The 26,339-nt window shown below is 41.3% G+C and overlaps 1 protein-coding gene across 1 annotated transcript in view; it reads right to left on the reverse strand.

Moving 5' to 3' along the window:
- Window positions 1-137: 137 nt before the first annotated feature.
- stag1a (stromal antigen 1a) overlaps window positions 138-26,339 on the reverse strand; it is a 37,029-nt gene continuing 10,827 nt past the window's right edge. Inside the window, exons 2-32 of the mRNA XM_041061026.1 lie at window positions 13,130-13,352; window positions 12,784-12,904; window positions 12,381-12,536; window positions 12,025-12,121; window positions 11,809-11,885; window positions 10,694-10,898; window positions 10,261-10,412; window positions 10,008-10,081; window positions 9,700-9,823; window positions 9,417-9,515; window positions 9,202-9,281; window positions 8,839-8,946; window positions 8,494-8,608; window positions 8,208-8,325; window positions 7,802-7,905; window positions 7,211-7,303; window positions 6,602-6,895; window positions 6,204-6,274; window positions 5,800-5,968; window positions 4,998-5,090; window positions 4,582-4,756; window positions 4,260-4,399; window positions 3,869-3,970; window positions 3,604-3,752; window positions 3,288-3,416; window positions 2,936-3,138; window positions 2,638-2,806; window positions 2,408-2,524; window positions 2,128-2,242; window positions 1,918-1,998; window positions 138-1,743 (exon numbers count right to left, since the gene is read on the reverse strand). Of these exons, the coding sequence (XP_040916960.1) occupies window positions 1,720-1,743; window positions 1,918-1,998; window positions 2,128-2,242; window positions 2,408-2,524; window positions 2,638-2,806; window positions 2,936-3,138; window positions 3,288-3,416; window positions 3,604-3,752; window positions 3,869-3,970; window positions 4,260-4,399; window positions 4,582-4,756; window positions 4,998-5,090; window positions 5,800-5,968; window positions 6,204-6,274; window positions 6,602-6,895; window positions 7,211-7,303; window positions 7,802-7,905; window positions 8,208-8,325; window positions 8,494-8,608; window positions 8,839-8,946; window positions 9,202-9,281; window positions 9,417-9,515; window positions 9,700-9,823; window positions 10,008-10,081; window positions 10,261-10,412; window positions 10,694-10,898; window positions 11,809-11,885; window positions 12,025-12,121; window positions 12,381-12,536; window positions 12,784-12,904; window positions 13,130-13,158 (3,783 nt within the window). The 5' untranslated portion in view covers window positions 13,159-13,352 and the 3' untranslated portion in view covers window positions 138-1,719. The remainder of the gene's footprint in view (window positions 1,744-1,917; window positions 1,999-2,127; window positions 2,243-2,407; window positions 2,525-2,637; window positions 2,807-2,935; window positions 3,139-3,287; window positions 3,417-3,603; window positions 3,753-3,868; window positions 3,971-4,259; window positions 4,400-4,581; window positions 4,757-4,997; window positions 5,091-5,799; window positions 5,969-6,203; window positions 6,275-6,601; window positions 6,896-7,210; window positions 7,304-7,801; window positions 7,906-8,207; window positions 8,326-8,493; window positions 8,609-8,838; window positions 8,947-9,201; window positions 9,282-9,416; window positions 9,516-9,699; window positions 9,824-10,007; window positions 10,082-10,260; window positions 10,413-10,693; window positions 10,899-11,808; window positions 11,886-12,024; window positions 12,122-12,380; window positions 12,537-12,783; window positions 12,905-13,129; window positions 13,353-26,339) is intronic.

Raw genomic sequence — 26,339 nt, forward strand, 5'->3', positions numbered from 1 at the left:
GCACCACTGTAGGATAATGACTAAAGGGTCCCTGGACCTGTGCCCAATAGATCAGATAAGTAATCCATAAAGTGATTTTACACCCGCAATATACTGAGGTGGTGAAACAAAGCCACATGCAAACACCGGTCCATAAATCGATTACAGATTTTATTTTATTAAAAAGAATTTAGGTTCACAGAAAAAAAAAAACTGGCTTTTAGAGCATTTTAGGGCAACTGATGTCAACTGCACTGCAGAAAAGATCCAATTGTCTCTGATATTTACAGGAGGACTGCCAAGCCAGCCAACGAGGAGAAGTAAATGAGTGATTAACCAACAGAGGGCGAATAAAGATATGGCTGGACACATTCAAAACACATTCAAACAAATCTGTCAGACATAAAAGATCCATCACTGCACTGGATATGAACAATGATAACGACAAATCTTCCAACTCTGGATCAGTTAACACTGTGTGCAGGTGTAATTTAAGTAACATGACCTGTAAGATGAACAAACCGAACAGATAATCTGCTGTAATACTGAACTGTGAAACGATTACAATCAGACCATACAGCGCTTAAAAGCTGGTATCCCACAGCAACAATCTGAGCGTAGTAACCGTTAGATATGAGTTACAGTTGGAGGGGGAGGGGCTGGAGTATACTTTTAAGTATGTAGGCCACAATTTGGCAACGAACAAGATACATATTCAAGAAAAAGCTGTACAAACATCAGACAAAAACAAAAACACACTCGATTTAAAACTTTAGTACTAAAGCTACGGAATTCAAAATATGTTTATTGTCTTTTTTAAAACTTTTTTTTACTTTAAAAAGCCATTATTCAGGTTGTGTGTGTGTGTGTGTGTGCACGCAGAACGTTTCAAAGATTTTGAGAGGGCGGGGCATCTGTCTGAGGTCGGTAAGGGGGGTGCGGCTTCACCGTCAAATGACAACCAACTCGCTTTGCTTCGACATCACACACAAGACAGTTATATCACTTCCTCCTGGTCGGTCTACGGCAGTTGACCTCTGTGTGCATGTGCAACTACTCAACCATCATCACCACCAACACTTGACACACACACATCACACACCAGCACCACCACACACAAGGACTCAGATGGCGAACAGAGAGAGGAGAGGGGTCAGTGAGTGGGTAATAAGAGCAAAGATATAGAACATTTAGTATTGAGATCCTCTCTATGTTGGATTTAACCAGACAGATCGAAGTGCGACAACAAAAGAAGAGGGGAGGGGGGCTGTACAGAGTGTTGTGTCACTCTATGCTGCTGATTGCGAGCAGAGCCAAACAACTGTACATCTGTGTAACAGAGAACCGTAAAAAGTGCGAGTGCTCAGTGGCTGGCTGCCATCAGAGCTACCGCTAAGAAGAGCTAAAACAAAAGGCCGAGGAGGAACAGGAGGAAGAATAGGAACAGGACGAAGCTCTTGAATAATCCGAACTAGGTTCTGGATCCTCCGGCCCATCTGATAAAACCGAGCGGATCTTCTCTTCCAGGTGAGATCCAGCCGATGTGGGATCCATCACTAGATCCACTTGGCAAACATCCTTCCATCACGTCTTTCAGAAAGAGAAACGTACTTCAAAGTTTTTTTTTCTTGTTCTTAAGAGTCTGAATGGCAGGTGATCTGGGTCAGACGCCCCAAAGCCCCACTCATCTGTTCACTCTTGATTTGGATCCTGATCTCAGGATCTTTACCTCTTTCAAGATCAGAACATGGGCATGCTGAATCCCTGGAAAAATTTAGCATAGACAACATCAGAAAACATATCAACTGCAAAATCGTAGTACAGTAGCGTGCATACTTTTTTGGGGGGAAAAATATGTAAATGATTATCAAAATATAAGCAGATACATTTTTGGTCATATGACTCATTTATTAATTGACTAAGAAAAGTTTTACTAACCGACTCGTCCTCAATCATTGCTGCGGAGTCAAAGAAATCCGGTCTTAATTCTGCTCTTTCACGTCTGTTCCTTGATGGCGGCTGGAAGGGGACAAAAAGTTTAAACTTCAACAAAGAAGCACCATTAAAAAAAAAGACGTGAACAGGTTCTTCAGCGCTCCTGTGGAAATTCCGAGTTCACATGCAGCAAGAGGAATTGATGTTACTGACCAGGTCGATCACCATAGTGTCTTCAAACTCCTCGTTCATGTCCTCCAGCTGACCTCGCGATGACATCATCACGTCCTCAAAGATCGGCTCTGCGTCATCCTCCATCAACCCACGCCTAAAGAGTAGGAGGCCAGGCACAATTCGTTTATAATTGCTTCTTAGTAGTTTGTTATTTACCAAAATCATGACTGTAGCGTCCTTCAGGTTAGCTAGAACGTATGACAAAGTTTCAGAGTTTCATCATTCATCTGGTGCAGGGATAAAAACTAAACACACTTACACAGTCTGCCGGACGCCCTGATTGCTGCGTGACTTGATGTAGTTCATGCTCGTCCGGTCCTTCCGGTTCACCTCCTCCATCTTCTGCTGGCCGAGCCATGACATCTGCATCTGAGGACTGAAGACAAACAGAGAGTCAAGTCACTTCATATTGTCATTATAAAAGGTAATTCGGCATCTGTACGTGGATGTACATGTTCATGTATGTGTACAGTATGTGAATGAACTCACTTGTGTACATAGTCGTTCTCTGATCCAGGTTCTGAGTCCGGGTCTGGCATGTGTTCTGCTGGTCTGTTCTCTCTGAGGACTGTTGAGGTGAGTTGAGGAGTCTGCAGTGCCCCCGGTGTCTGTAGGGTGTCATTACGCATCATCCACGAGCCCTCCACACTACTCTCCTCTGGAAATGAACACACAGACAGAGTTCACAGTTTCAGCAACACAGTGGTAGGTAACCATGTACCCGTCCTCTTTTTCTGTCCAAGAGTTTTAGTGCTGCCAAGACATCATCTCGGTACTGTCTGCTCACCCTCGATGCGCTTCTTATGTAGTGGCGGTCGTCCTTTCTTGCTGCGAACTGAGCCGGTCTTGCTGCTAGAGCCTGACGTGACGGACATGTGGTCCTCGTCTCCTCCTGTCAGCAAGCTGTTCCTGTAGGAAATCAGCGGCAGCCACACGTCCTCCCGACGCTCCGACATCGACTCTGACATGAACTTCTCCAGATATGAGTGGCTGAGGAAACATTCATAATTTTAGCCCGATTCAGCATGACACCATTTATTCCATGGAGATTTAGTTATAAATGTCTTTTAATTACAGGATAGGAAAGGGACTATTATCTATGTGAATAATACAGGAAAATAATAGGCCTGGGTACTTACACCGTCTTTTTGTCTTGGCGGATTAGTTTGGAGGAGAATTCACTCAGGACCTCCAGGAAGGCTAAGTTGATAGGAGGAAACTCTGGTCCTCGAGGATTCTGGTACTTAAATGCAAACTCTATTCCATCCCTGACACACAAAGGAGAGCAGAGAGAGATGAAGCATCCTGTGTATGTTTTACAAATCCTCAGTATTATGGACAGAGTTAAAGTCTGATGCCTAATACCTAAGATGTATACGTGTCTATGCTCAGCCGCCACCTAATATGAGGTGTTCAAGTTGCCCCCGAGAGATCAGAGCAGTTCATGGTTCTTACTTGTGCAGCGTGGCCACAGCCTCTCTGGTCTTGATCTGATCCAGGCCGAAGGTGAGAGCGAAGCGACGGGCCAGCTCCTTGATGCCGCTCACATGAGACGACGTCCGGTCCAGGTTGGGACCCTGATCCTGCAGCAGCTCGTTGAACAGCTGAAACACACACAGGAATTGCACGTCGACCGTGAGTGTTTGTGGGCGTGCACAAGACAGCACTCCTGACTAGAAGAATGCACCATTACACTGTCACTGTTTCATTACTGTCTCACCTGCTGCAGACTGAGGATGAGTGTCTTGGCACAGAGAATCTTGTCCGTCTGTCTGGTTTTACTGAGCGTCTCCTTGATGATATCTCCATAATCGTTATAATACTGAGGCACAGAAAGAAAATCAGTTAAAATGTGTAAGATGATGAAATTCAGCACATTCAACCTCACATCTTAACTACAGCTTTTCATCAACCAAAACCAATCGAAATATATTTTAACATTATGACAGGAAATCACATGTAACTGGTATTGAAATTGCTGTGAAGTCTGTTCTGCAAACTACGCTCAAGGTTAAAGATGTTGCTGTTTTAAAGCCCCTTTAACCCCGTTACCTGCCGACTGTTCACAGATATCATATCACGTTTTAGGTCAATTACAGTTGAACACACACCTTCATGTAGTGTTTGAAGATGTCAGCAGCAGCGGGCATGTCTACAATGTCGTAGATGATGAGTTTGCAGAAAGCTGCGAGCAGATTTCTCCTCTTGTGTAGAGCCTCGATCTTGTTGGCTTCGTCCTCCTCGTCTCCCTCTGCAGGCAGGAAATTACAAAGGAGAAGAAGAAGAAGAGGAATAAATGGAACAAATGTGGGGATTTAGCGGTTAACTTTTCAAATTATCTTTATGCTTATCTCATCCATTATTTTTACCCTTTCAAAACCATGTGCTTAAAACATAGTGCCCTGTCATCGTTTCTCTCTGTCTGTCTCTCACCCATGCTCTGGCTTTCATCATCCTGGTCGATGAAGACATGGTCAAGGACAAAGTTGAGGAGCTCGTTCTGGAGAGTGCTGTCTGGGTTGAAGACCAGCGGCTGGAGGCCTTCCCTGCCGCCAGAAACCAGTTGGTGGCTGAAGATCATCAGTAGGTCACAGAGGAGCATGAATGCCTGCGCAAGAGGGACAAATGAGAGGGTTATAGTTTGACAGAGATTCTTACCTATTCAATAACAAAAGTGCAGAGGGACTTGTTTGATCCCGAAAAACACAATTGTTATTTTCAACATTTTTTGAAGGCCAGAGGACATCAAATAATATTGTTGTTGTAGGGTGCTTTTTTAACATCTGGCCACAAACAAGACACTGTTATATTTTCTTGACGGTGAAAGTGCGAGCTGTGTGTGTTGTTACCTGTTCTTTAACTGGGGTGTTGACATTGGATAGGCACTGCTGGCACACAGCCAGGAAAGACTTCACCACTCTCCTGAGAGCCACAAGGTCATCCTTTATACACACACACACAAACACACACACATACACACACCATTAGCCATGTGTCACGAATAATGAGCACTTTAAAAGGAATCAATAGCAAACAGCAGTATCAGTCAGGCTAAATGTCTGGCCCTGACTAACTGCACCAATGAAGTAATCAAACTTTAATGATTTTACTCTATCATCAACTAACTTCATTGAATCACAAGCATAAATCCACTTGTGTCGCCGCGTAGTCGACTCAGTCAAAAGGCTCAGAGAGCACAGCAGGACTCATTGACTTTGGATGATTATGTGTGGTTTCATTTTTTTATATTTGACACACTATCAGCGCAAAAGAGACCATCTTTCAACTTTAAATACAGCACTGTGGGAAAGGGGCAAACTCTCCCCAGCAGTGGATTAGGAGTTCAAGTCTCTTGGACATTTGGGCTTCGGTCCATTGCAAAATAACAGACTTGGGATCTGTAGCCTCTGTGCAGTGTTTAAGTGATAAATGAGATAGATAGGGGGTAAGACCCTGGATCAGGGGTAAGCATCCTGTCCAATAGGGTGATGGATTTTCACACCTAAGCTGCCCCTCTCTGCGGATATACTGATAAGCTTCCATCCCTCTGGGCCACTGATGCTCAGACATATTGGCCTCAACTCTGAGCCCCTAACCAAAGATAAACCTGGGATCTGAGTGTGTGGTGTTAGAGTGAATGTAGTCCAGCACCTTGCTGGGCGCCCCCTCTGTGACCTTGACCAGCTGCCAGAGGATGGAGTAGTGGGAGCACTGCAGGGCCTGGACAGCTATCTGCTCTGGCATGGAGCCCTGCTCGATGCCCGCCTTCAGCAGCCGGTAACAGTTCCCAAATAAATCCCACCGTGTCAGGTCATGGGCACTGAGACAGGAAACAAGAAGAAAATACATCAGCTTTCACAGAGGTAATTAAATCATCAAGTTTATTTAGTGGAAGTTTTTATCCAGTGCTTTCAGTTTTACAGTACCTTATTTTTTTAGACTGAAGCATTAATCGATTAATCAGGAAAACAATCAGAAGATTAATCAAAATGAAAAGTGTCGTTATTTTCCATCCCTAAACAGATTGAAAGCAAGAAGTAAAGAGACAATCTTACTTGTGGAAGGCCGTGAGTCTCTTCAGAGTAGATAAAACATTGTAGATATCATCATCATCTGCCTCCTCAGCCTGCAGTGCAATGAACGCCAGTTAGTACGCAAAAACTAGACAATTTATATAATAAACACCAACTCCATATGAAAAACATAATGTGTTTAAGTTCTGTAAAATTCCACTGATCATTTCCCTGATTTAACCCATTTGTAAAAGTAAAAATTTCTTTCTAAATTTGTTTTTACAGCTGTACTTTGGCCTGACACAACTATCACATGTTGTTATGTGATGCTATCTGTATATTTTTGATGGTCCACACATTTTCCTGTGCAGCTGCAGACAGAATTTCAAGCCACCTTTACAGACATCGAAACCACACCTGCTAGTTTTTCCCCATCATACCTCCTGCAGCAGTTCTTCAACCGAGTGCGCAAATCGGTCGGTCATCTCGTCGATGAGCTGCGAGCGGGCAATGTCCACGCGGTTCATGATGGTGTACTCTTCAGAGCAGAGGATGCTGTAGGTCTTGCTGCAGGCTTCAAGCACGTCAGTTTCGATGTGCTTCTCCACCACCAGCCGGATCTGCTTCAGCAAAGCGTCCAGGTGCTTCTCCATGCGCCCGGCGCTGTACACGTCCAGGTCAAAGTACTGGGGGATCTGCAGCAGGTTGGCGACCTTCTCTGAGTCTGCTTGGTACTGTGGACAAAGGGACAGAGAGACAGAAATTTAGCTAAAAAAAGTCACAAGCAGATGTATAGAGGCAATAAAGAGAAGGAGAGACCCATCAATCATGCATGATGCTTTGTTTCTGTTTCTCAGTACAATGGTCAATTGCATTTTAAGTATTTATCCAGCACACTTGTCCAGAGTGGCACATATTCAATAACACTTCTCATGACTACCTAAGCAACACCTTGATCAATTGCTTCGACAAACAGATCAGTCACCCGCCCACTCATTAATCAGTGCCTGTTTCTGGCCCTGTGCAGGCAGCAGGCTGGAGACTCTTACCTTGGACAACAGCATGGGCAGAGCCATGATGAAGTGCTCTGTCAGTTTGTTCTTATCGTCTATCTGGGTCTTCCTCTCCTTTGCCGTCAGCACCTGGACAAACAAATGCAAAACTTTGGGTCAAATGTTGCTGGGATGTAAAAATAGTAGAGAAGGCAGCAAAACAATGATTTTGTATAAAATTAAATTAAACAAAATGATCAGAAAAATTATTCATGTGTAGGAAAATTGTGCTTCTGCCATAAATCTGGCAAAGATTTTGCGACTAACATTAAATTTAGACAGATTTGTTCTATACACAGAATTAATAGGAAAATATATACATTTCTGAAAAACAAAATCAGTCTTAAATAGCTTATAATTATTACACTGAGGGTTAGCAGAGACTTCAAGATACAAATCCTGAAGATCTGTCTCCTTGATTCTGAGTCTAAGCTGTAATTGCCTGAGTTTGTACTTAGAACCCTTGAGCAGACATTCCTACAATGTAAATTACAACACGTAAACAGAAATTCTTGAGTATTGCTCAAAGCCTTTGTTAGCAGCTGCATATTCAGCTTGCCTCTCACGATGTGCCTACACTTGACCTACCCGCTTTCCAGTGCCTCTGCCAACAGGTGGGTGTGCCTCTGCAGCCTGTCGGATGGTGCACACCGTCAGCTCTATCAGCGCACTCTCCTGTCTGTCGGACAACACTGCAGAGACAGGTGGAAGAGATGGAGACGGAGTAAAGGAGGAAGAGAGAGGAAAAGAGAGATACAAAAGGGAGAGGCAGGGAAGGTCGGAAAAAGAGAGGGATTAAAAGAGACACCGAAAGAGAGTTTCAAGGAACACGGTTTTATTGCATCATCTCTTGTAGCAGGTTTTCAGCTGTGATGTTGTACTTGACATGAAGTAGCCTAAAGACAATTCACAGGCTTAAAGAGAGAACAAGGATATTGTGTGTGTGTGTGTGTGTGTGTGTGTGTGTGTGTGTGTGTGTGTACGTGTGTCTTACCCTCCTCTCCCTGCACTGGCTCCTCCAGCAGGAGTTCAGTCATACACTCCCAGTCTTTCAGCAGCTCCTGGGAGCTCTCCCACAGTGAGTCCACAAGGTAGGCTGCGTGCTCGTGGAGCTACACAAGCATACACACAATGAAAGACGGTTTTGGCGGTGTGTGAAAACTTAGAGATGAAATCCTTTTTCACATTATCACCCTCAAACTATGCCATGTTTATGGTGCAATATATGTGCACATGCCTGTCTGCCATCATGTGTAATAACAGTAAACCGTGAGTGTTACCTCACTCTCCAAAAAGAAGAGGACCAGCATGCGGATGAGATTTCCGTTGGGACTGCTTCTCCCTCTGCGCTTCGCCAGCGCTTCTTCTGCCTGTGGGTCATGACGACTGAACAGCCTGGCAGAGAGAGAAAGGTTGAAAGAGAGAGATGGAATAGAGGGGAGAGACAGAAAAGCAGACAGTTATTAAACAGCAAATAAGATATATATCAGAACAGTTTCACCATGAAACCCCATCTGTTTAATGTAAATGTGAACGACAGCATAACACTGAAAGTATTGCTCTATTTTATTTCAAGCTGACTTCTGTAGATTGATACGTGTCAAGAGAGATGAGGATGGACTCACTTCCTGTGCAGGAATTCTCCAGCAGCGACAGCCACTGGCCGATGGGCAGAATAGACTAGGTGGTACACATTCTCACAGTCCTCGTTGGACAAGGCGTCTTCACTGCCCCTGCAAAAGATAATCAATATGAGTCACACACATCCATAGCAACTTATCAGTAAAAAAAAAATCATATTCATGAGGAGTAAGAAAATAAAGCTGTATGCCTAAACACACTGACAGGTGACTGTAAACGTGGACTTTTAATGACCTGACAGTTCTGTCATTAACATCCAATATGTGCAATAAACCAGAGAGAGAACTGTGTAATACTCCAGAGTCTCATGAGTCTCCATGTGAAAAAAGAGTATTAAAGTTACTCACTGCAGGATGAGCGTGACCAGTCGGATAGCCTCCACAGCCACATCATACTCCTTATCCAGTGTCATTGAAACTATACGGTCCTGTCAAAACAGGTACAAAAAGAAATGGAATAAATGAGAAGAGTTAGAAAGGGTAAAATCTAAGCATTACTTAGTTTTATCTGTTTGGTTTCTTAAAATCGTCATGATTCACATTTTCAGTCTTGCAGGCGTTACCTTGAAGCGATTAGTGAAAAGCTCTAGCTTGGGAAACAGTTCTCGGTTTGTGTACAGGTTCTGCAGAGCCTTCAGGCACTTTAGACGCACTTCTCCTTGCTGAAAAAAGTGAGAGACAGTTAGAAATGTCCCAGAGAAAAGCAGCCCCTGGTGGTGCAGAGACCCAGCTTTCTGTGTTTGTGTAAATATCATCAGATCCACTAAATCAATTTGGCAACGGCCAACCAAAACATCAACAAAACAGCAACCAAGCAACTGTGTTGCTGTTTGACTGTGCGCTCACCCTATCGTGTAGTGTCCAACCAACATATTTCAGGTAACTATCATTAAGGAAAGCATCACTGTACATCTTCATCCACACTCCGATCTCCTCAATACAGATGGCTCTGATCTCTGCAATTGCGTCCCTGGGAATTAAGGAGAGTACAATCATCACAATTTCGACTATTAATGTCTGTGGTCAAAATTTAACAAGACTGAAAAACATATTTGGAAAATACTAAATTTGCAAGCTGTTTAAGAGCAGGCTGCTGCAAAACATCACTACAACCAATAATAATCACATGAACATCAATAGCCCTGCAAGTGTACCTGTAGCGATGCACAAAGATTCCCTTGAAGATGGAGTTCATCATATTTTCTATTTCATCTTGGTTTTCCTGAAGCTGCAAAGAGAAAACCAACAAGCTACAGACAAGAAATGTTGATACACGGCAAAGCCAAGCTTTTAGGATTTTCTGCCTACATCATGATAACTTTCATCTACAGTTTTATTGCTGCTGATGAATAAATACCCTAAGATTATTATCAAAATACAAAATCTGAAAAGTTGGACAAGTCAAACCTCCTTCCTCTTCTGTAGCAGCAGTTCCAGCTTCTCATTGGCTCGTTTTCCGGCTATCTTGTTCCTCTCAGCCTCGTACTGTCTCTGGGTGTTGTCTTGGTGAATGCTCAGGTTCAGCGCCACATTCACCAGCGCTGTCATCAGCTTCATTGCTACATGGAAAAAAAAAAACATTAAATACACATACAAATATACATGTGGGGCTGAATAATGAATAAACACTCAGATGCTTCAGGCCTTTCCTCGTGGGAAATAACCATTCGATGTGACCTTTTCTATCTCTTATAAAAGAACCATAGTCAAGATTACATTGTGAAATCAAGAAGTATTAAAAAAAATCATATGACATTTCAAGTAACAAGTGGCCTTTAGAGTAATACAAATAAATACTTGTTGCTGTAATGATAAGAACTCATGAAGCTGGTGTCATTACCAGCTAATGTGGAGGTGTGTCTGAAGGCTCGCACTTGAGAGTCAGACAGCCCAGTGAGGAGGGAGATCACCGTGTCCATCATGTACTCGTCGTAGATGATGCTGTACTGACACTGGCGAATCAGAACGCTGATAAACTCGCAGAAGTTGTAGCGAAACTTTTTCCACATAGGCCCTGGCATGGTGAGAGGATAATCTCCACTGTCCTGTTGATGAAAACAGAGGAATCAGAGGTACTGTATCATCCTTCATCAAAAACTACCTGGTTCAAACCTCTGTGCTGGCAAGCACCCATCCTACTGAAGTGTTTTTCAGTAAAATAAACAATTTTATTCGCTTGTATTAAAGTTAATAACCTATCCCACAGTTCACTTCAGTGTCAAAGTTGATTTGAAGAAAATCTGCTTTCCACTTTCTGCTTTTTCAAATCTTTTAAGGTTCAGATTTTAATTTACAAGTGATCATATCAGACTTGTGTCTTCAGACTGTTTTGACTCCACAGAATGGATGTCCCCTATGGATGTCCTAGCAGAGGCACAGATGTGTGTAAGCAGGGGGACGTGTACACACACTCTGGCTGCTTATTATGATGTTCTGGTTGGGGTTAAGATCACATTTGTTACCAATGAAAGAGAACAGAGCCCCTTTCTTCTGTTCAACCACTGCTATTTGTTTGTTATTCTCTTCCCTGCTTATATCATTGCGTAATGCCAGAAATGTGTCATGTGGTGAGAAGTTGGTGAAAAACTGATGTGAGAGCAGTTTGAATTCATGGTGCGATTTAAATCACACTGCACCCACCAACAAATATCCCTTTTCTGTGTTTTCTGTTAAGACTTTAAAAGTCTTATCTAACTAACAATGGATATGAAAATTCCTGATTTCAGCTGTTTGAAAATAGTAGTATAGACATGAAAGTATCAAATCTATTTGAAGAATTCATTAATCCCGTGGTGGATGATTCCTGCTATAACCAGAATGTGTGGAGAGAACGCACTGTGCCCACAGCTTCTCCAGAAAGGCAATATATTTAGGTGGCTAATAAATGCAGCCATACATGTGAAATTCTTTTCACTCGAACATGGATTCCTCTCTCCAACAGAGGCAGGCATTTACCTCATCGAACTCCTCAGTCATCTTACGGATGATCTCTGCGTTCTGCATGTTCCTGAACATCTCAATCCTCACAGTGCCTGGTTACACAACGATAATAGCATTATATCAGATTCAGAAATGTTATTCGAGTCAGCAAACACATACACACAGAACAACAGATTTCGGTGGAGGACCACTGAGATTACATCGAGTTTGCAGTGGTTTAAGTGGTCTTACCTTTGCACCCTGAGCACTGGATGAAAAAATTGATGAGGTCTAGCAGCGCCAAGTCTCTGTCCTGTTTGTATGATTCGATCCACTCATCCACCACAGACTGTATACACACACACACACACACAACCCCAACAATGAGAATTATGACTGTCTCCTCTATTGGAAAACTTATTTCACAAAATCTAGTGTCACAATCACAGCATGAATGTGACACTAGATTTGACAAAGGGGACTGGATTCAATGTTTGGAATAGTTAGAAGTGCCGTTAAATTCGAGTGCACTACAGAAACATCTTGTGAGGTGTAGTTAAAAACAACTAAAAACAGTAAAAATGAAAAACAGAACCATGTTCACCCACCTGCATGGCACTCTTGCCCAGTTTAACCACTTCAAAGAGAGTGACAGGGTCTCCGCCATCTCCGTTATGTTGAGCCACACCGTTGGCTTTCCCTCGCCCTCTGGTTACTCCCAGAGTCTTGTCCGTCGGCGACTTTCGAGGTTTCTTATTGGACGTCTGCGTGGGGAAGGAAACGTCAATTTCACAGTAAGGAAAAACTCCTTTATACACAAACGCATGTACATAAAAGCAGACTTAAACACACTGGGGGTGTAAGAGCTTGTTTCCTCACCTCTTACAATATACATGTGCATGCAAGCACGAAACAGAGGCAGTCACACACAAAGCCAGGTAGTTAACAAAAACTTTTTCACTAATTTCCTAATTTCCTCTGAGCACACACTCCACTGACACAGACTCATACCGGGGGTTGTTTTCCAGGCCTCCCTCTCTTCTTCTTCCCCTTTGCCTCTGGATCTTCCATCTCACTCATGCTCATACTTAAGCCCACTGTGTCTGTTGCCCCAGACTCATTGGACGAGTCCCTGAGAGAGCAAAACACAAAACATGTATGATTCATGTACGGTCAAAGCTTTTACTGACCACACACTACTGAGAATCAGTCAAAAACAGAAACAAAGGTTTTGGGGCCACAGAGGGATAACGATTTTATTAACATTCACCCAACACAGCCTGGACGGTGGTGGAAACTGGACAAACATATCACCCAATGGAAATGAGACACTGAACTTCCCAAATGTTTCACTCACTGTAGGACGGGGAGCTCAGAGGTGATCATCCTGGTCGGGCGGGGAGGTGGTGCGGTGTGTAACTGCACGTGTTTATGTGTGTCTTCAGAACTGAGTGTGTTTCAGGACCAAAGATGGAGGTACAGGAAGGCAGCTCAGTTGGGGGAAAGGTCTAGATGGGCAGAGAGGAGAGACTCCAGGGTGGACTGCACTCAACTTTCTGGCACTTAGCTCTCTTCAGCTCCTGGAAAAAAAAAAAACACAGAGAATTTAAAAAAAGTTAGAATGAAAACACACATACATTATCCAGCCTGTAAGTAACTGATGATTGGAGACCCTGTTGAGGCTATAAAGGAGTATTTAGGAGTATATGTGTACACTTAAGCGTGTACACATATACAAAAACTTCATTAAGCGATTTAAAATAAGCTGTCAAATTATTAAGAAGTAACCACAACAAATAACTGCTCTGCATGGTTTGATGATTTATACACACAGACAGTTTGTATCGACTGCAGTGTCCAAAGTGTCACAATTGTAAAATGTCACAGAAAGCAGAGAGAGACGTCTCAATCTTTCACTCCAGTGGATCTGGATGTGGAGGTGGAAATGGGGAGAGGAGGACACCAACTGGTCGCTTTGAGAACTACAACATCAAAATATTGTGGGATGTGTAGGGAGGATTGGCTCACAGGAGAGTTATTGAAAAACAATTTCAGCACCAAGCTCAGACTTAAAAATGCATGCACAGTCCATCAATTCAGTAAACTTCTGCTCAAAACTTTAAAATGCAACATTATACCATTTTAAACTTTGTGAAAATAGAGACAAGCTGTGACTCAAATCAAAAGGTTGCCCTCTGGTTAAAGGAAAAAAAAATGCAAAAAAGTCTTTGTTTGACATGTGATTTCCAGCTAAATATGGCCTAAATTGTGGAAAATCCCAGGTGGCATGAGTGATGGAAACTCCATGAAACAATCCCAAAATGCCTTGCAGGCAGAGCTGATAATGAGGGTAAATTCTCATTCAGGTGACTGGCAGCAAAGTTAATTATAACATTAGTTACTGGCCTGTTCATATGCTAATGAGAGCAGAGCAGAGGTGGAGCAATACCACTCTTAACCACAAGAGGCAGTATGATCCACAAAGTCCTCTGCCCAAAGTCTATCTCCAAACTGCTTAATTGGGTTTTAACAGGGAAAAGGTGGCCCAGAAAAAAATCAACTATCCCTCATTTCACTCACAGCTAAGTTCCAGTCCGGTTCTGGTCACCTAAAAAAGTGTTTTAGGGCTGTATTTTCCCCAGAGTGTGTGTGAGTGTATATGTGTGTGTTTGAAAGTAGGTCTGGGCAACAGTAGGGGGCAGGCTAAGAGAGTGTGTATTTAAATACTGTCTTCCACACAGTGTTTGTACTGAGGAATAGCAGGGGCAGGAGAGCCCTGTTTCACCATGCCAAGCTACTCAAACACACACCACACACACACACACACCTGTCTGGCTCACTGTTCTCACACAGTGAGCCTCATCATTTGAAAACAGCAAGCCTGTGAGAAAGAGTGAACGCAGGATTTCAGTCATTAAAAGCACAGAGTGCTTTTAATGACTGAAACAGCAAGAGTTTCTTTTTATAGTCTGTAATCCTGTGTGGCGTTAAGGTGGTTGTAATAATATCTGATAAAATCAGTAGGCTGAACGGGTGTTAATGGCTGGGATTTGACCTGTTCACATGTATGTAAGCTACTGATCAATTTTGGTGTTGGATTTCCCTGTTGCACTGATATTAAACCAAAAAAAGGATAAAGAAGCTTGATTCAGATTCAGCTGACATGGCTGCACATATTAAAGGTGGGGAAATAATCCGTAAAGCAGAATTTGAAAACCTGGATGGACAAGGCCGAAATGTAAACTTGCAAAACACCACAATAAAGATGACAAATTCACTTGCTTTTTACAATCGTTTTACATAACCTAAACATGTTTTTCTGCATGCATAAGGTGGGCATCGGCTTTAGACCGATATTCAATAAAATGAGAGTTGGAATGTAACAACCATTAACATTTCATAAAACATATATACAAGTAAAAGCTGCTTCAACACTGATCTGAAGAATTAAAATCCTATATTTTACATATAATCTTACATAACATAAAAAAATCAAATCACTGCTAATAATCATGCAAGTACTGTAACAGAGTTGCTGGTCTTACAGTACTTGCTGCACATACAGTACACAGGCAGCCTAGGAGGGATTCATTTCCCCACCACAAAGTCTTCCCACTAAGATCAGGGGCACAGATACAGTACAAGAAAAACTGGAGAGTTTGAACTGGGACACAAGGATATGATCTGAACATATAAACAAACAATGTGGAGACAGGGACACATGGGAAATGCCTGAAGGTCTGCACAGATATGCTGTTTAATATAAGCTACAACGGGGGGAAAAAAAGAAGTTGGGAGGTGAGAAGTGAAACATGGAACGTGTTTGTAACTGACAGGACAATAACCAAAGATGTTGGTGTTAATGAATTATCACCTCTTGTCTAATCATCTTGAGTGATTTTTAATTTGCACATTAATCCCACTAAAACTCTTCACATCATTTAGAAAAGAAGCTGCAGATGAAAACAAGTTTATTTTATTAGCAAAATAACTAAATTAAAGACACAGTCGTGCAGCTTCAGGTGCACGACTGACAGAGAACAAGACAGAGGAAGCAGGATGACTCTCGTTATGTAATTTCACCACTGTCCCACCTGTCCACTGCTGGAGATGACACCCCCACCTCCACCATCAGCCCTTGGTGCTTCCCACACTGCTATACCTCAGCTTATTTTTTACCCCAACATGCAGCTCTGTCCCCTTCATCATCAGATTATCTTTTTCCAAAGGGACACAAGCCAACTTCATCTGAATCAAGTCCTGAGCTACATAGATAGAAACAGGAAAAGGGTGTGTGTCCGTCTTTGAGTGTGTGTGTGTGTGTGTGTGTGAGAAAGCTGGGAGCCTGCCTGACCCATTATCGACCAACAACTAAATAATCCTCAATGCACATCGGCTTTCCTCATTTTCTCGACACACTGGTACTTTCTGGCTTTCCAATATTCTCTCTCTCTTTCTCTCACTCACACACTCAAACACACACACACACACACACACATACACACAAAGACTGTAGCAGCCTCAACTGGAGGCTATGAATAATTTGCAGTGAGTCTCCTGAACTATTCCTCAATTTTGGAGGATAGGATAGAAACTGCCAAGTGCATTTACTTAGAACCTCTCTTGCCCTTTCTCACTGCAGCTCCATTTTTTCTAATGGCATGAATGAAAACAAACTCTCTTTTAAAATAAACACCAATTTTAAAATGACAACAAGCTGTTATTGCCAAAGCAGAACAATACATTACACATGTAAAGCCCCTTTTCTGTTTGCTCAGTATGGCATACTTTTGCATACAATGCAGCATTATGAATTGTGAACATATGAATTTTCTTCCATTACTTCCTCAGAGCAGTGGAAAACAGCACTGATTTGTCCCATGATACTATGGTTCAGGGCCAAACTGTGATTATATCTACACCGAGCTGTTTCATCACTGTAAACTGTCACAGTCAAACTTGTGTTGCCTACCTAGAGCAGTCCAAAACCCAAAGGTATTAGATTTACTAAGAGAGAAGACTAAGAAAACCAGCAAATATTCACATTTAAGATGCAAAAGTGTAATTTTTTGTTTTAAATAAGTTAATTAATAACTGTTTCTATTCTAGGTGACATTAATCTGATAGATGGCCATTAACTCAGGTTTTCTGATTCACTATTAATCCATTTTATACAATTATACTTTATACAATATAGAAGTCTTTCAGCTTTTTTTTCCTTTTTTTTTTTGCAAGTGGACCAGCTTTAAATATTGCAAGGGAGAACAGGTTACAAAAAAAAAGGCAGCCACCACTTAAAGCCACCTGCTTAGGTAAAGTGCTGCAGGTAAGAAATTCTTAGTGCACTTTGCACTGTGTGAACCATTTAACATTTTATCATGCAAAACCATGCCTTGTATGTCATGCCATCCTATTATAGGGAAAGCCACTGGTGGGAAAAGCAATACCGCAATACAGGTTCTGACACAGTGACACGGATATCCCAAATGCCTTAAGACAGAGCATTTAAAGATGAAGAAAAGTGAGAAAGGTTTTCAGTATTCATAAAAAAAAATAACACAAGATAGGATAAATGTCTTGTCGTGTAATGAAAAGTGTGTAAATAAGAACTAGTAGAGGAGTTTAATTCTGCTGACAGGAATGCAGATAGTTGTGCGACTAGCAGTAGGTTGGAGGGCAGCTTTTCTACTTCAAGCATTTCAAAACATTCATCCTGACATTGCAGGTGGTGTAGCAGAGACTGTATGCATGTATTTCATCTCAGAGGATGAATGAGGATCAGGAGAACTTTGAAACGTCAACTCGGCTTACACTGAACCTAATAATTCATAAATACATAAATAAACTGAATTACAGCCCAGTTAGAATAATAAAACTTAATGCTGGCACTTCAAACAGACCAGGCCAACTGAACTTTTGTCCAATTTATGGGGAACATCATGAGCTAATAGTCACATAAAATTTAATATGGACTTCTCTGTTTGAATAAATGATGTGTGCAGGTTTTTTTTTTTTTTTTGACACAGTGATTTCATTGAGAATCTCTAAAACATCCAAAAACTGAAAGCCAGGCAATACAAATCTTTTTGCAGGTCTAATTTCAGGTGGACTGAAGACAGACATCATGGTGATGAGGCTGATAAAAGTGGCTATGGTGGCTACCAGACATGAACAGCTGAGCAATCTCTAATAATTATCAAAGAAGGAATTATGCATTTTTGTCACAGTACAACACATCTTTGTCTGAGCCATTCACACATATATATACCCACATGCCAAGAGTCTGAGTTTTGTTCCAGTTATAAACACTAAAACTTCAACACTTTATTGTGTAAGTGATAAAAAAAAAATTTTTTTTTAGTGATAAGATATTCAGAATATAACTGTAGCCACTCAAGCTTAAAGAGGCAAACACAAACGCACCAGAGGTTAGATGGTGCAGTTACGAGCACAGCTTCGGAGGATCTAAAACAAACCCTCATGTTAACTATCTGTGGTCCGCCGCATCACTTCATCCTCCGTGAGTGTGTATGAGTGCGTGTGTCTACTTAAGAGAGAGTGCAAGACAGAGAGACAACGGGCGAGCATCTGAAAACCACTTAACATGCATGACATGTTCTCTAGGAGGCAGGCCGGCGTTGCTATAGCAACTGGTGTGGGTCATAAGCCCGGCGGTGACGGCATATTTGATTGGCTGAGTGGAGACAGGAGGGACCACAGTGGGAAGGGGGGGGGCAGAACAGAACGGGACCCGTTACAGATCCAATCAGTGCTACATGAAATCTGACTTGTGCACTCTTACAGGACTCCTGTGGTGCTGGTGAAAGTTGCTTTCAGATGGGCTTCTCCCTCCCTACGACATCTGTATTGATGTTTCTCACAGAATGACATAATATGAGCTTCCCTCCTTACAGGCATCATTCAACAGCGCTCACTGGCACTGCCAAAGTGTTACAACAAATCCTGACCTCTGAAAGGTGTAGTAACTAACCAATGGGGATTTATAAAAGCCTGAATACATGAATATATGAAGTAGTCCCTAACCGCTGCCTTCTTAGATCAGCATGCACGCTAACACCGCTTCTCCTCTCAAAACTTTCAGGTCAGAAAATAGGTTTGATTAGACTACATGTCCACACAACAACGGTGCCGACATAAACTGCTCCGGCGAAAAACAAAAACGCTGTCGTTCTGAACAACAGCTGAACGTCACCCAACTTTTACCTAAACTCAACATGACAGACAGTTTATAATAGCAACACTATATGTTATAAACTGCTTTGCATTATTATTCAAACTGGACCTGCTGTATCATATTTTCCCACTGTCTCACTGGTACTCAAAACAACAGGAAATGTATATCTGAAACCACCAATACAGCCCTTTCTGTTGTCTGTTTTCAGTCTGAACATCCACTAAGGCTGCATAAAAACAATAAACACAGACAACAGCACTGTGTGAAAAACCTCAGCACTCTCATTCATCTCAACATGGCCTCAGGCGAAAAAAAAAAAAAAAAAAAGCAAAAACAAAAAACATAGGTTCACTTGGAAATACAGTTTAATCTTGCTTATCTTGCCACAATGCAATGCAGTGTCATCTGGCAAAGCGCCTCATTTGTCATCTGAATATTTCAACTGTTTACACTGATTGTTGTTGAACAAAATAATCAGCAAAAAAAAAAAAAAAAAAAAAAACACTTCTGGAGTTCTAAAAAACATTTTTATAGTGAGCTAATATGCAGTTATTATGCAGTTTTTAGCACCTGAAAAGCCTTCAAACTCACTAATCCATTACTCAAACTGTTCTATTTCATTGTCTCTGTACCTGAAACCACACGCCCCCTCCAACACAGTCCCTTGTGTTTTTAAAGCAACACAGTTTTTGGTGTGACAAGGCAGACTCACTGTTCCGCATCACAGTGTTTCAGCTGCTTCATGTATAGGCTCAATTGTCCTTCAGGGGTTACTGATGGTTAAAATCAACAAGGAGCAAGTTGAAAACAGGCTCAGTAATTCCTTATTTCATCAGATGTGATTGCAACTGCCACGGAATAACTGCATGACAGTTTAGTGGCTATTCAAATCTGTCATTTGTGTTCTAGCAAGCAAAACAATTTCCAAAGGCAAATCTGTCATCAGGTTATATCACTAAGCTATAAATTAGAGTGTAAACAGAATTAGGCTGGTTGTAATAAATGCATGCATACACAACCTGATAATGTATGACATATTGGTGTAGTGAGGCAGCGACACTACAGCTATCATTGGGTGGAACTGAATTCAAAGTAATAAATCAGTTCCTATGCCAGAGGCTTTTGTGGTGAGACAAACAAAACACCTTGACAGAAAAACATGAATCAGGTTCCCACCAACACCTCTCACCAAAAGCTAACGTCTTTCGTGGTCACTTCACACTCTACAACTGTGAAAAAGATTGTCAGAGCTGAAAATAAAAATGGTAATGATTCAGTCAGTTGTACTACCTTCATATACAGCGGTTAAGTGTTTCAAAATGGCAAATATGACATGCCTATGATATGTAGACAATAAAGGAGGATACGCAGCTCTACTAAAAAATATTTTCTCTAATGTTGAGTTGCACTTGGTTTTGTAGAATTTTGCCCATTAATTGTTTAAAGGTTTTAAAGCATCAAAAAGATGATTTTACATGCGATAAAAAAAAAAAGCTGATGATGGCCTTCACCTGCATTTTGCTCAGTCTGTTTCTCTGAAAGAGTTGCAAATGTTTTTCTACCCTAACACACACACACACACACACACACACACACACACACACACACACACACACACACACACACACACACACACACACACACACACACACACACACACACCTTCTTGCTGTCATAGTCCCTTGCTGGCGGATTCTCCTGACAACTATAACCTGTACTGCATCTGCTATAATTGGCCACTATCTCCAGAGACTTGACTGTAGCCGGCCCCTGTTTCCAACACTGTGGGCTACAACTGTGCAGCCTTCGAGACAGAAAAACACAAGACTGGAGTCACAGCTAATAACACCAGGAGGGGAAAAGCTTTGACTTTATAAAGGTACTGTACATGTCCAATGTGCTGCCATCAATGAAGCCAACTGAGACCTGTGTGCAGATTCTGTCTCTATAGCCAATGGTACACAATATGAGACAGTGGTCCAACACTGGTGAGAAGAGTTGGGTATTAACACTTCCCACTGGGGCCACCTATGAGAGGAATATGTAAATTTTTTCCATGGGATTAGGATAGAACAAAGTAGAAAAACAGAAAATAAATAAATAAATAATGAATGAAATTTGGAGACTAACCCAGAAAAAAAAACACAAACCCTTGAATAATTTTTTTGCTTACATTTTTAAATGGAAATGACTTGTAAGCTTCAAAATACAAACAACTCTAGACGACCTGATAGAGATGAACAATAGCCCGCTGTAAAGTACAATAATCATTGTTAATATGACTCATTTTCACCGTACTGGTGCGTAAAGGCTCAACAGAAAAGCTGCTTTACAGTCTGTTTTGTCAACCACTTACCAGCTGTTTGCAAGTCAATTACTTTATTGTCATGTTAATTAAGCTACAATACACAATCGACCTGTTTTTACAGTGTTTGTGCGGCCTCAGGTGGGTAGCTGGCACAAAGCAAAGCGTCAAAGTGAGCTGCCCGTGGAAGCACCAAGAGATTCAGGCTCAATGAGAGGACAAGAGGAGTGTCAAGAGGACTCTCAACAATTTCATTACAAATGCAGGGACATGCATGACTAGGAAAAACAACTGTAAGCTTAAATATTTATTCACATGAAGCAGAGACGTACATGACCTTTTGGCAAAATACGAACCTTTAATCTAACATTTCTGCTAAAGAACTTAAAACAGAAGGAGCACAAGTGTAATTTCTGAAGCAGTGTTAGGAAGGAAACGTGATTCTTTTCACATGTGATTCTGTTCCAATCCAGCTGACATCCGGTATGATCTGTGGATAAATGCTGTCACAGAACTTGCTGCTTGCTCACACTTTTCATCTGAGTAAATGAAAAATTATTTCCAAAGATTCCTCAGATTCACCCAAACTTAAGGCTATAATGGGAGGATGTGAGTACTCTCCCATGTCAGGATTTCTGGAGGAATACACTTGATAGCTTGTGGGCCCAAAATGATAACTAATAATTATGTGAAAATGATCATGTATGCTTCCTGCTTGACCCAACAATTCAGCACAATTTAGTCCTACAAAATTTCCATGGTAGTCTCTCCAAGAGAATAAGTGCAAACTATTTCCAGCTGCAAACTTTTAATTAAGGAGTATACAAGACATGGTGGGTAAAAAGAGAAAAAAAAAATCTTAACATTTTCCGTACAGCTAAGAAGCATTTCCTCTTTGTGCATTCTACCAGAATACCATACATCATTAGCTCCATGGCTCATATATATACATATCTGCGAAATCATTTTACTCTGAAGACCCTCTTTAAGTAAAGAGTGCAGTCATGCACAGAAAACAACACGAGTGCATGTCACGGGGAGCATGTTCCCTCAGTGTCTCCTCAGCTCTTCAAATGAACAGGCAAAAATGAAGGGGTGTACTTAACCTGAAATTAATAAGTCAGACAGGTAGACTCTAAAGTCTAAACAAAAGCTGGGTAAAAGTAAAAGCCACTTAAGGAAAAAAAAAAACCCCACTCTATTACGTAATAAAGCGTTGAAAATAAGGCAGTGCTTAGTGGACCCGTCTGGAACAAACTGCAGAGGTATCTTTCACTCTTTATATTACAGCCATGGGCTCAGCAAATGTACCTCTGCAGAGCTCTGACTGACTGGCACAACCTAAAGCTGCTTAACTTTGTTTCTCCAGTCTCTGTACACTATAGCCACTGCCTTGCTGAGCTGATGTTATATCAAGCTCAGGCTGCAGTGGATTAACTTAAACACCCCGTCTTCTCGATCTGTGCGGAAACATTCAAAACTTCTCTGTTTTAATAACAATAATAGTGATGATAATAACCTCTGAGAAGCACTCGTCTTTACAAGGTTGGTTTCCGTAGCAACATACCTCAAAAGTCATTTTCTGCTTTAACGTCCATTTACCTCTTTCATTATTTTACCACTTATCTGTATGACAGCTGAGGAGGGAGAGGCAGAGAGAGGTCTCTCTGGCTCTTCACTCAGCTGTGGTTTGTTCTCAAGTTGTGCTGCAGCAATGTCAGGAATGAACGCTGGGCACTGGAGGGTAGCGGACTAGTTTATCCCAGATGAATTTAAATGGATTCAATTAACTTGGTGGACCTGCTAACCTGAGGGATCATCCCATGACTGGAAAATGAGAGGGTCAGTCCTCCAGACGGAAGGTCAAGCTGACAACAGTGTCCTGAATGCACCAAGTACATGAACTCAGCAGATACCTTATACAGTGCTTTGACCTTGAATGCCTAATTTTTGTGGAAGTGTTGCTGAGTTATAAGGGAGAAGAATTCTTAAGCAAAGTGCGTATAAAATGGTGTTAAATGATGAGGAAAAAAAGTTAATTTATAAAGACAATCCTATAAATGATTGATGACATCTGTCAGAATGGAACTAGCTGTACAAATGCCAGAAGGGAGAGCCGTCAAAATATGCAAGGACATGCGTAATTGTCGAAACCACCTGGTCTAATGTCATACTGCCCTCCAGACATCTACAGTGCGTGCTCATCGCAGCAGCTGAAACAAAGACACAGAGCCTGCAATCAAGCCAGACAGCTTCATGTGTAGTTCTGAGCTGGAGAACAAATTACAGAAAGTTTGCTCACAGGCATCGCTGCTTTCTTTTCCCCTGTGGATCACCTCTTTTTTTTTTGTTGTGAACTCTTCTTTCATCGTCATCATCTTTCATACTCACAATACACAGAGCTGAAATGATTACTCGACAGAATTTATATTCTAAACTTCTGATTCTGATAACAAAGTCTTTTTTCAAGCCAAAACAAAAACCATTTGGCTGTTTCAGTGCTTTTTTTTTTTTTTATAATGTGAGAATTGGCTGCTATGTGCAGTTTTATATCACTGTAAACTGAACATCATCTGATCATCATCAGATTAATCAACAATAAAGATAATCAAGTTGCAGCCCTAGTCAATCATTACTGTTCTATAATTCTGGCCAGCCATGAGTTAAGACAGTACTTTGACGAGTGTAGTCTGTTCTTCTAACCCTTTTCAATTAAAAAAAAAATAGTTCAACACTTTGAGAAATATGCTTATTAACTGTTTTGCAGAGAACTAGAGAGACAAGACCCACGCTGCTCTTTGTCTGTTGAATACGAGGATAAAGACTGGAAACGGGGGGTTGTCTGGCTCTGTTTAAAGGACACAAAATCTGCCTACCAGCACCTCTCAGTACAAAAACAAAGTAATAAAAATGGAAGTTGCGGTTTTATTGCAATTATGTTCCACGCTGTTTCTTGTCCCACACATTTCGCCCTCTGTAAAACCACAATGCCAAAATAATCAAAGATGTGTCTGTGTCACTGAAAGGATTTCAATTAGACAGGTTCAAGAGAACAAAAAAAAAAACGCTGGAAAAGGGAAGACAGCAGTAACATCTCCTCGTATGCCCTCTGCCAAAAGAGGAAATAAAACACTGACATAAACAAAAGATTGTATTATATGAATTTCATTAAATAAACTGTCTAAAGTCACAACCATTACGACTGTAAGACTCTGCGAGAAGCTGTAAGCTGCTAGACTAATATAATTAAGGGAGAAGCACTCAGGAATGGCTTAGCAGCGCTTTGAGTGTCAACCAGTAGTTCTAGCTGACATATGATGCACTTCTATAATCAAATATAATAATATACTACCAGCAATCACAAAGCACTGGAGAAAAACTGGTAAATCTGAGGAGTTTTCTGTTCTACAAAACGCTCTGGCGAGTGGCCAACATCCAGTCAACAGTTCAACTCTGAATAAGCTGCTCAGTTTTAACATTCTGGAGCTGCAGGGCCAACAAGGTCCAGCCAGTGGTGTGATTAGTAAAACATGTCAACTTTAAATATTTCAGTCATCCAGGACCTTTCTGCTTTGTCGTACTGAGCACCAGCTGCATTTTTACTGAAAAATGCTTGAGCCAGGAGTCCTGCTGCATCAGATAGGGTAGTGCTTACTCTACATGCTGGCCTCTGATTGCAACAGACAGCATGTTTCACAGTTTGGTTCTGCAAAACATATGAGAGGGGAAAAAAATCATCATGAGGGACAAGTACTGATGTAAAAGTATCTTTCAGATGTGGTTTTAGAGGCTTTGACACTTACAGAGGAATACCAGAGTGAGAAAACTAGTTGATGAATACAATACATTTTCACTGCTTTTCATTTCTTGAAGGTCAGTGTCCACTTCTGAGCAAGCTGAGCTGATGATTTTTTTTCATGGTGGAGTATTGCTTATGCTGATTATGAGCTTTCAGCTGCCAAGACCATTACACTAATGCATTTACGTGGCCATTTTTATAAACACAGTACAGCCTTAATTTAATTATAATATATTCAACAGTTTAAATGCTGTTAATTCAAACACAGGATTGGTTTAAAGTCAGGATTAAAACCAGCTCGAGTCAAACTGTCAGAATACACATTTGGGGAGAGCCTTGGAAGGAAATTAGCTGCTGGTGTTTGCAAGTCCCATTCGTACCAAACAAGCTGGAAATGTGCATCTCCTTACCAAAAGAATTTCTCTCTCCTCAACAGAAATGAGAGAGTATGTGCCACCAGTAATGTGCAAGAGTGTTGTTCTGAATTAATTCCACTATTTTTGTTTTTCACTGTAACTGTAATGTTAAGAGGACTAAAAAAAAAGTTTATCTTTATGTGATTTCTGTTATGTTCTTTGTCCTGGTATATTATACACTATGTTTTTAAACAAGCATATGCACCTGCAAACTAACTGCATCTTGTAATCTGCAATGCTTTGTCTTGAACTCATTATCAAGTGTGCCCACTATTGCAAGCTGCTTCAGATGAAATGTCTGCTAGTCAGCGCACATTCATTCAAGACGAAGGCAGAGACGCAGCGTGGGAAAAAAACATCAAGACAGATGCAAACCAAACAGGTAGCGATACTCTGGCACATCAGACATGACTGTAAGAAAAGGAAGAGAAACAGGAGATGACAACAGCAGGCAGTAAGCTGCATGATCTGTACATGCTGCACGAATAACCAACTTGAAACAGGAAGTTAAGAGACCAAAGGCATAGATCACATAACATGCAGCAGTATCTTCATTCATATGCACGTCTCAACCCATGCTGCATGATGTCTTGCGTATCTTCTCACCAGAGTTTGTTGCCTTTTTAAAAAAAAAATTATTGCTGACCAGGTAGAGCTCCAAATTGGTCCGATAGTGCATTGTCTGGCACACAAGAAAACATCAATAAAGCGATGTCAATGCCTTTACAGGCCAAGACAAAGTAAGAATTGAAATACATATCCTTTAATTCTGCACAATTCAAGACTGTATAGTTAAAACTGCTACAAAGTGAAGTGTAGAGTTATGTCTTCCATGGGTTAAACATCTATGAT

The sequence above is a fragment of the Toxotes jaculatrix genome, chromosome 17 (assembly GCF_017976425.1).
Source record: "Toxotes jaculatrix isolate fToxJac2 chromosome 17, fToxJac2.pri, whole genome shotgun sequence".
NCBI lineage: Eukaryota > Metazoa > Chordata > Actinopteri > Toxotidae > Toxotes > Toxotes jaculatrix.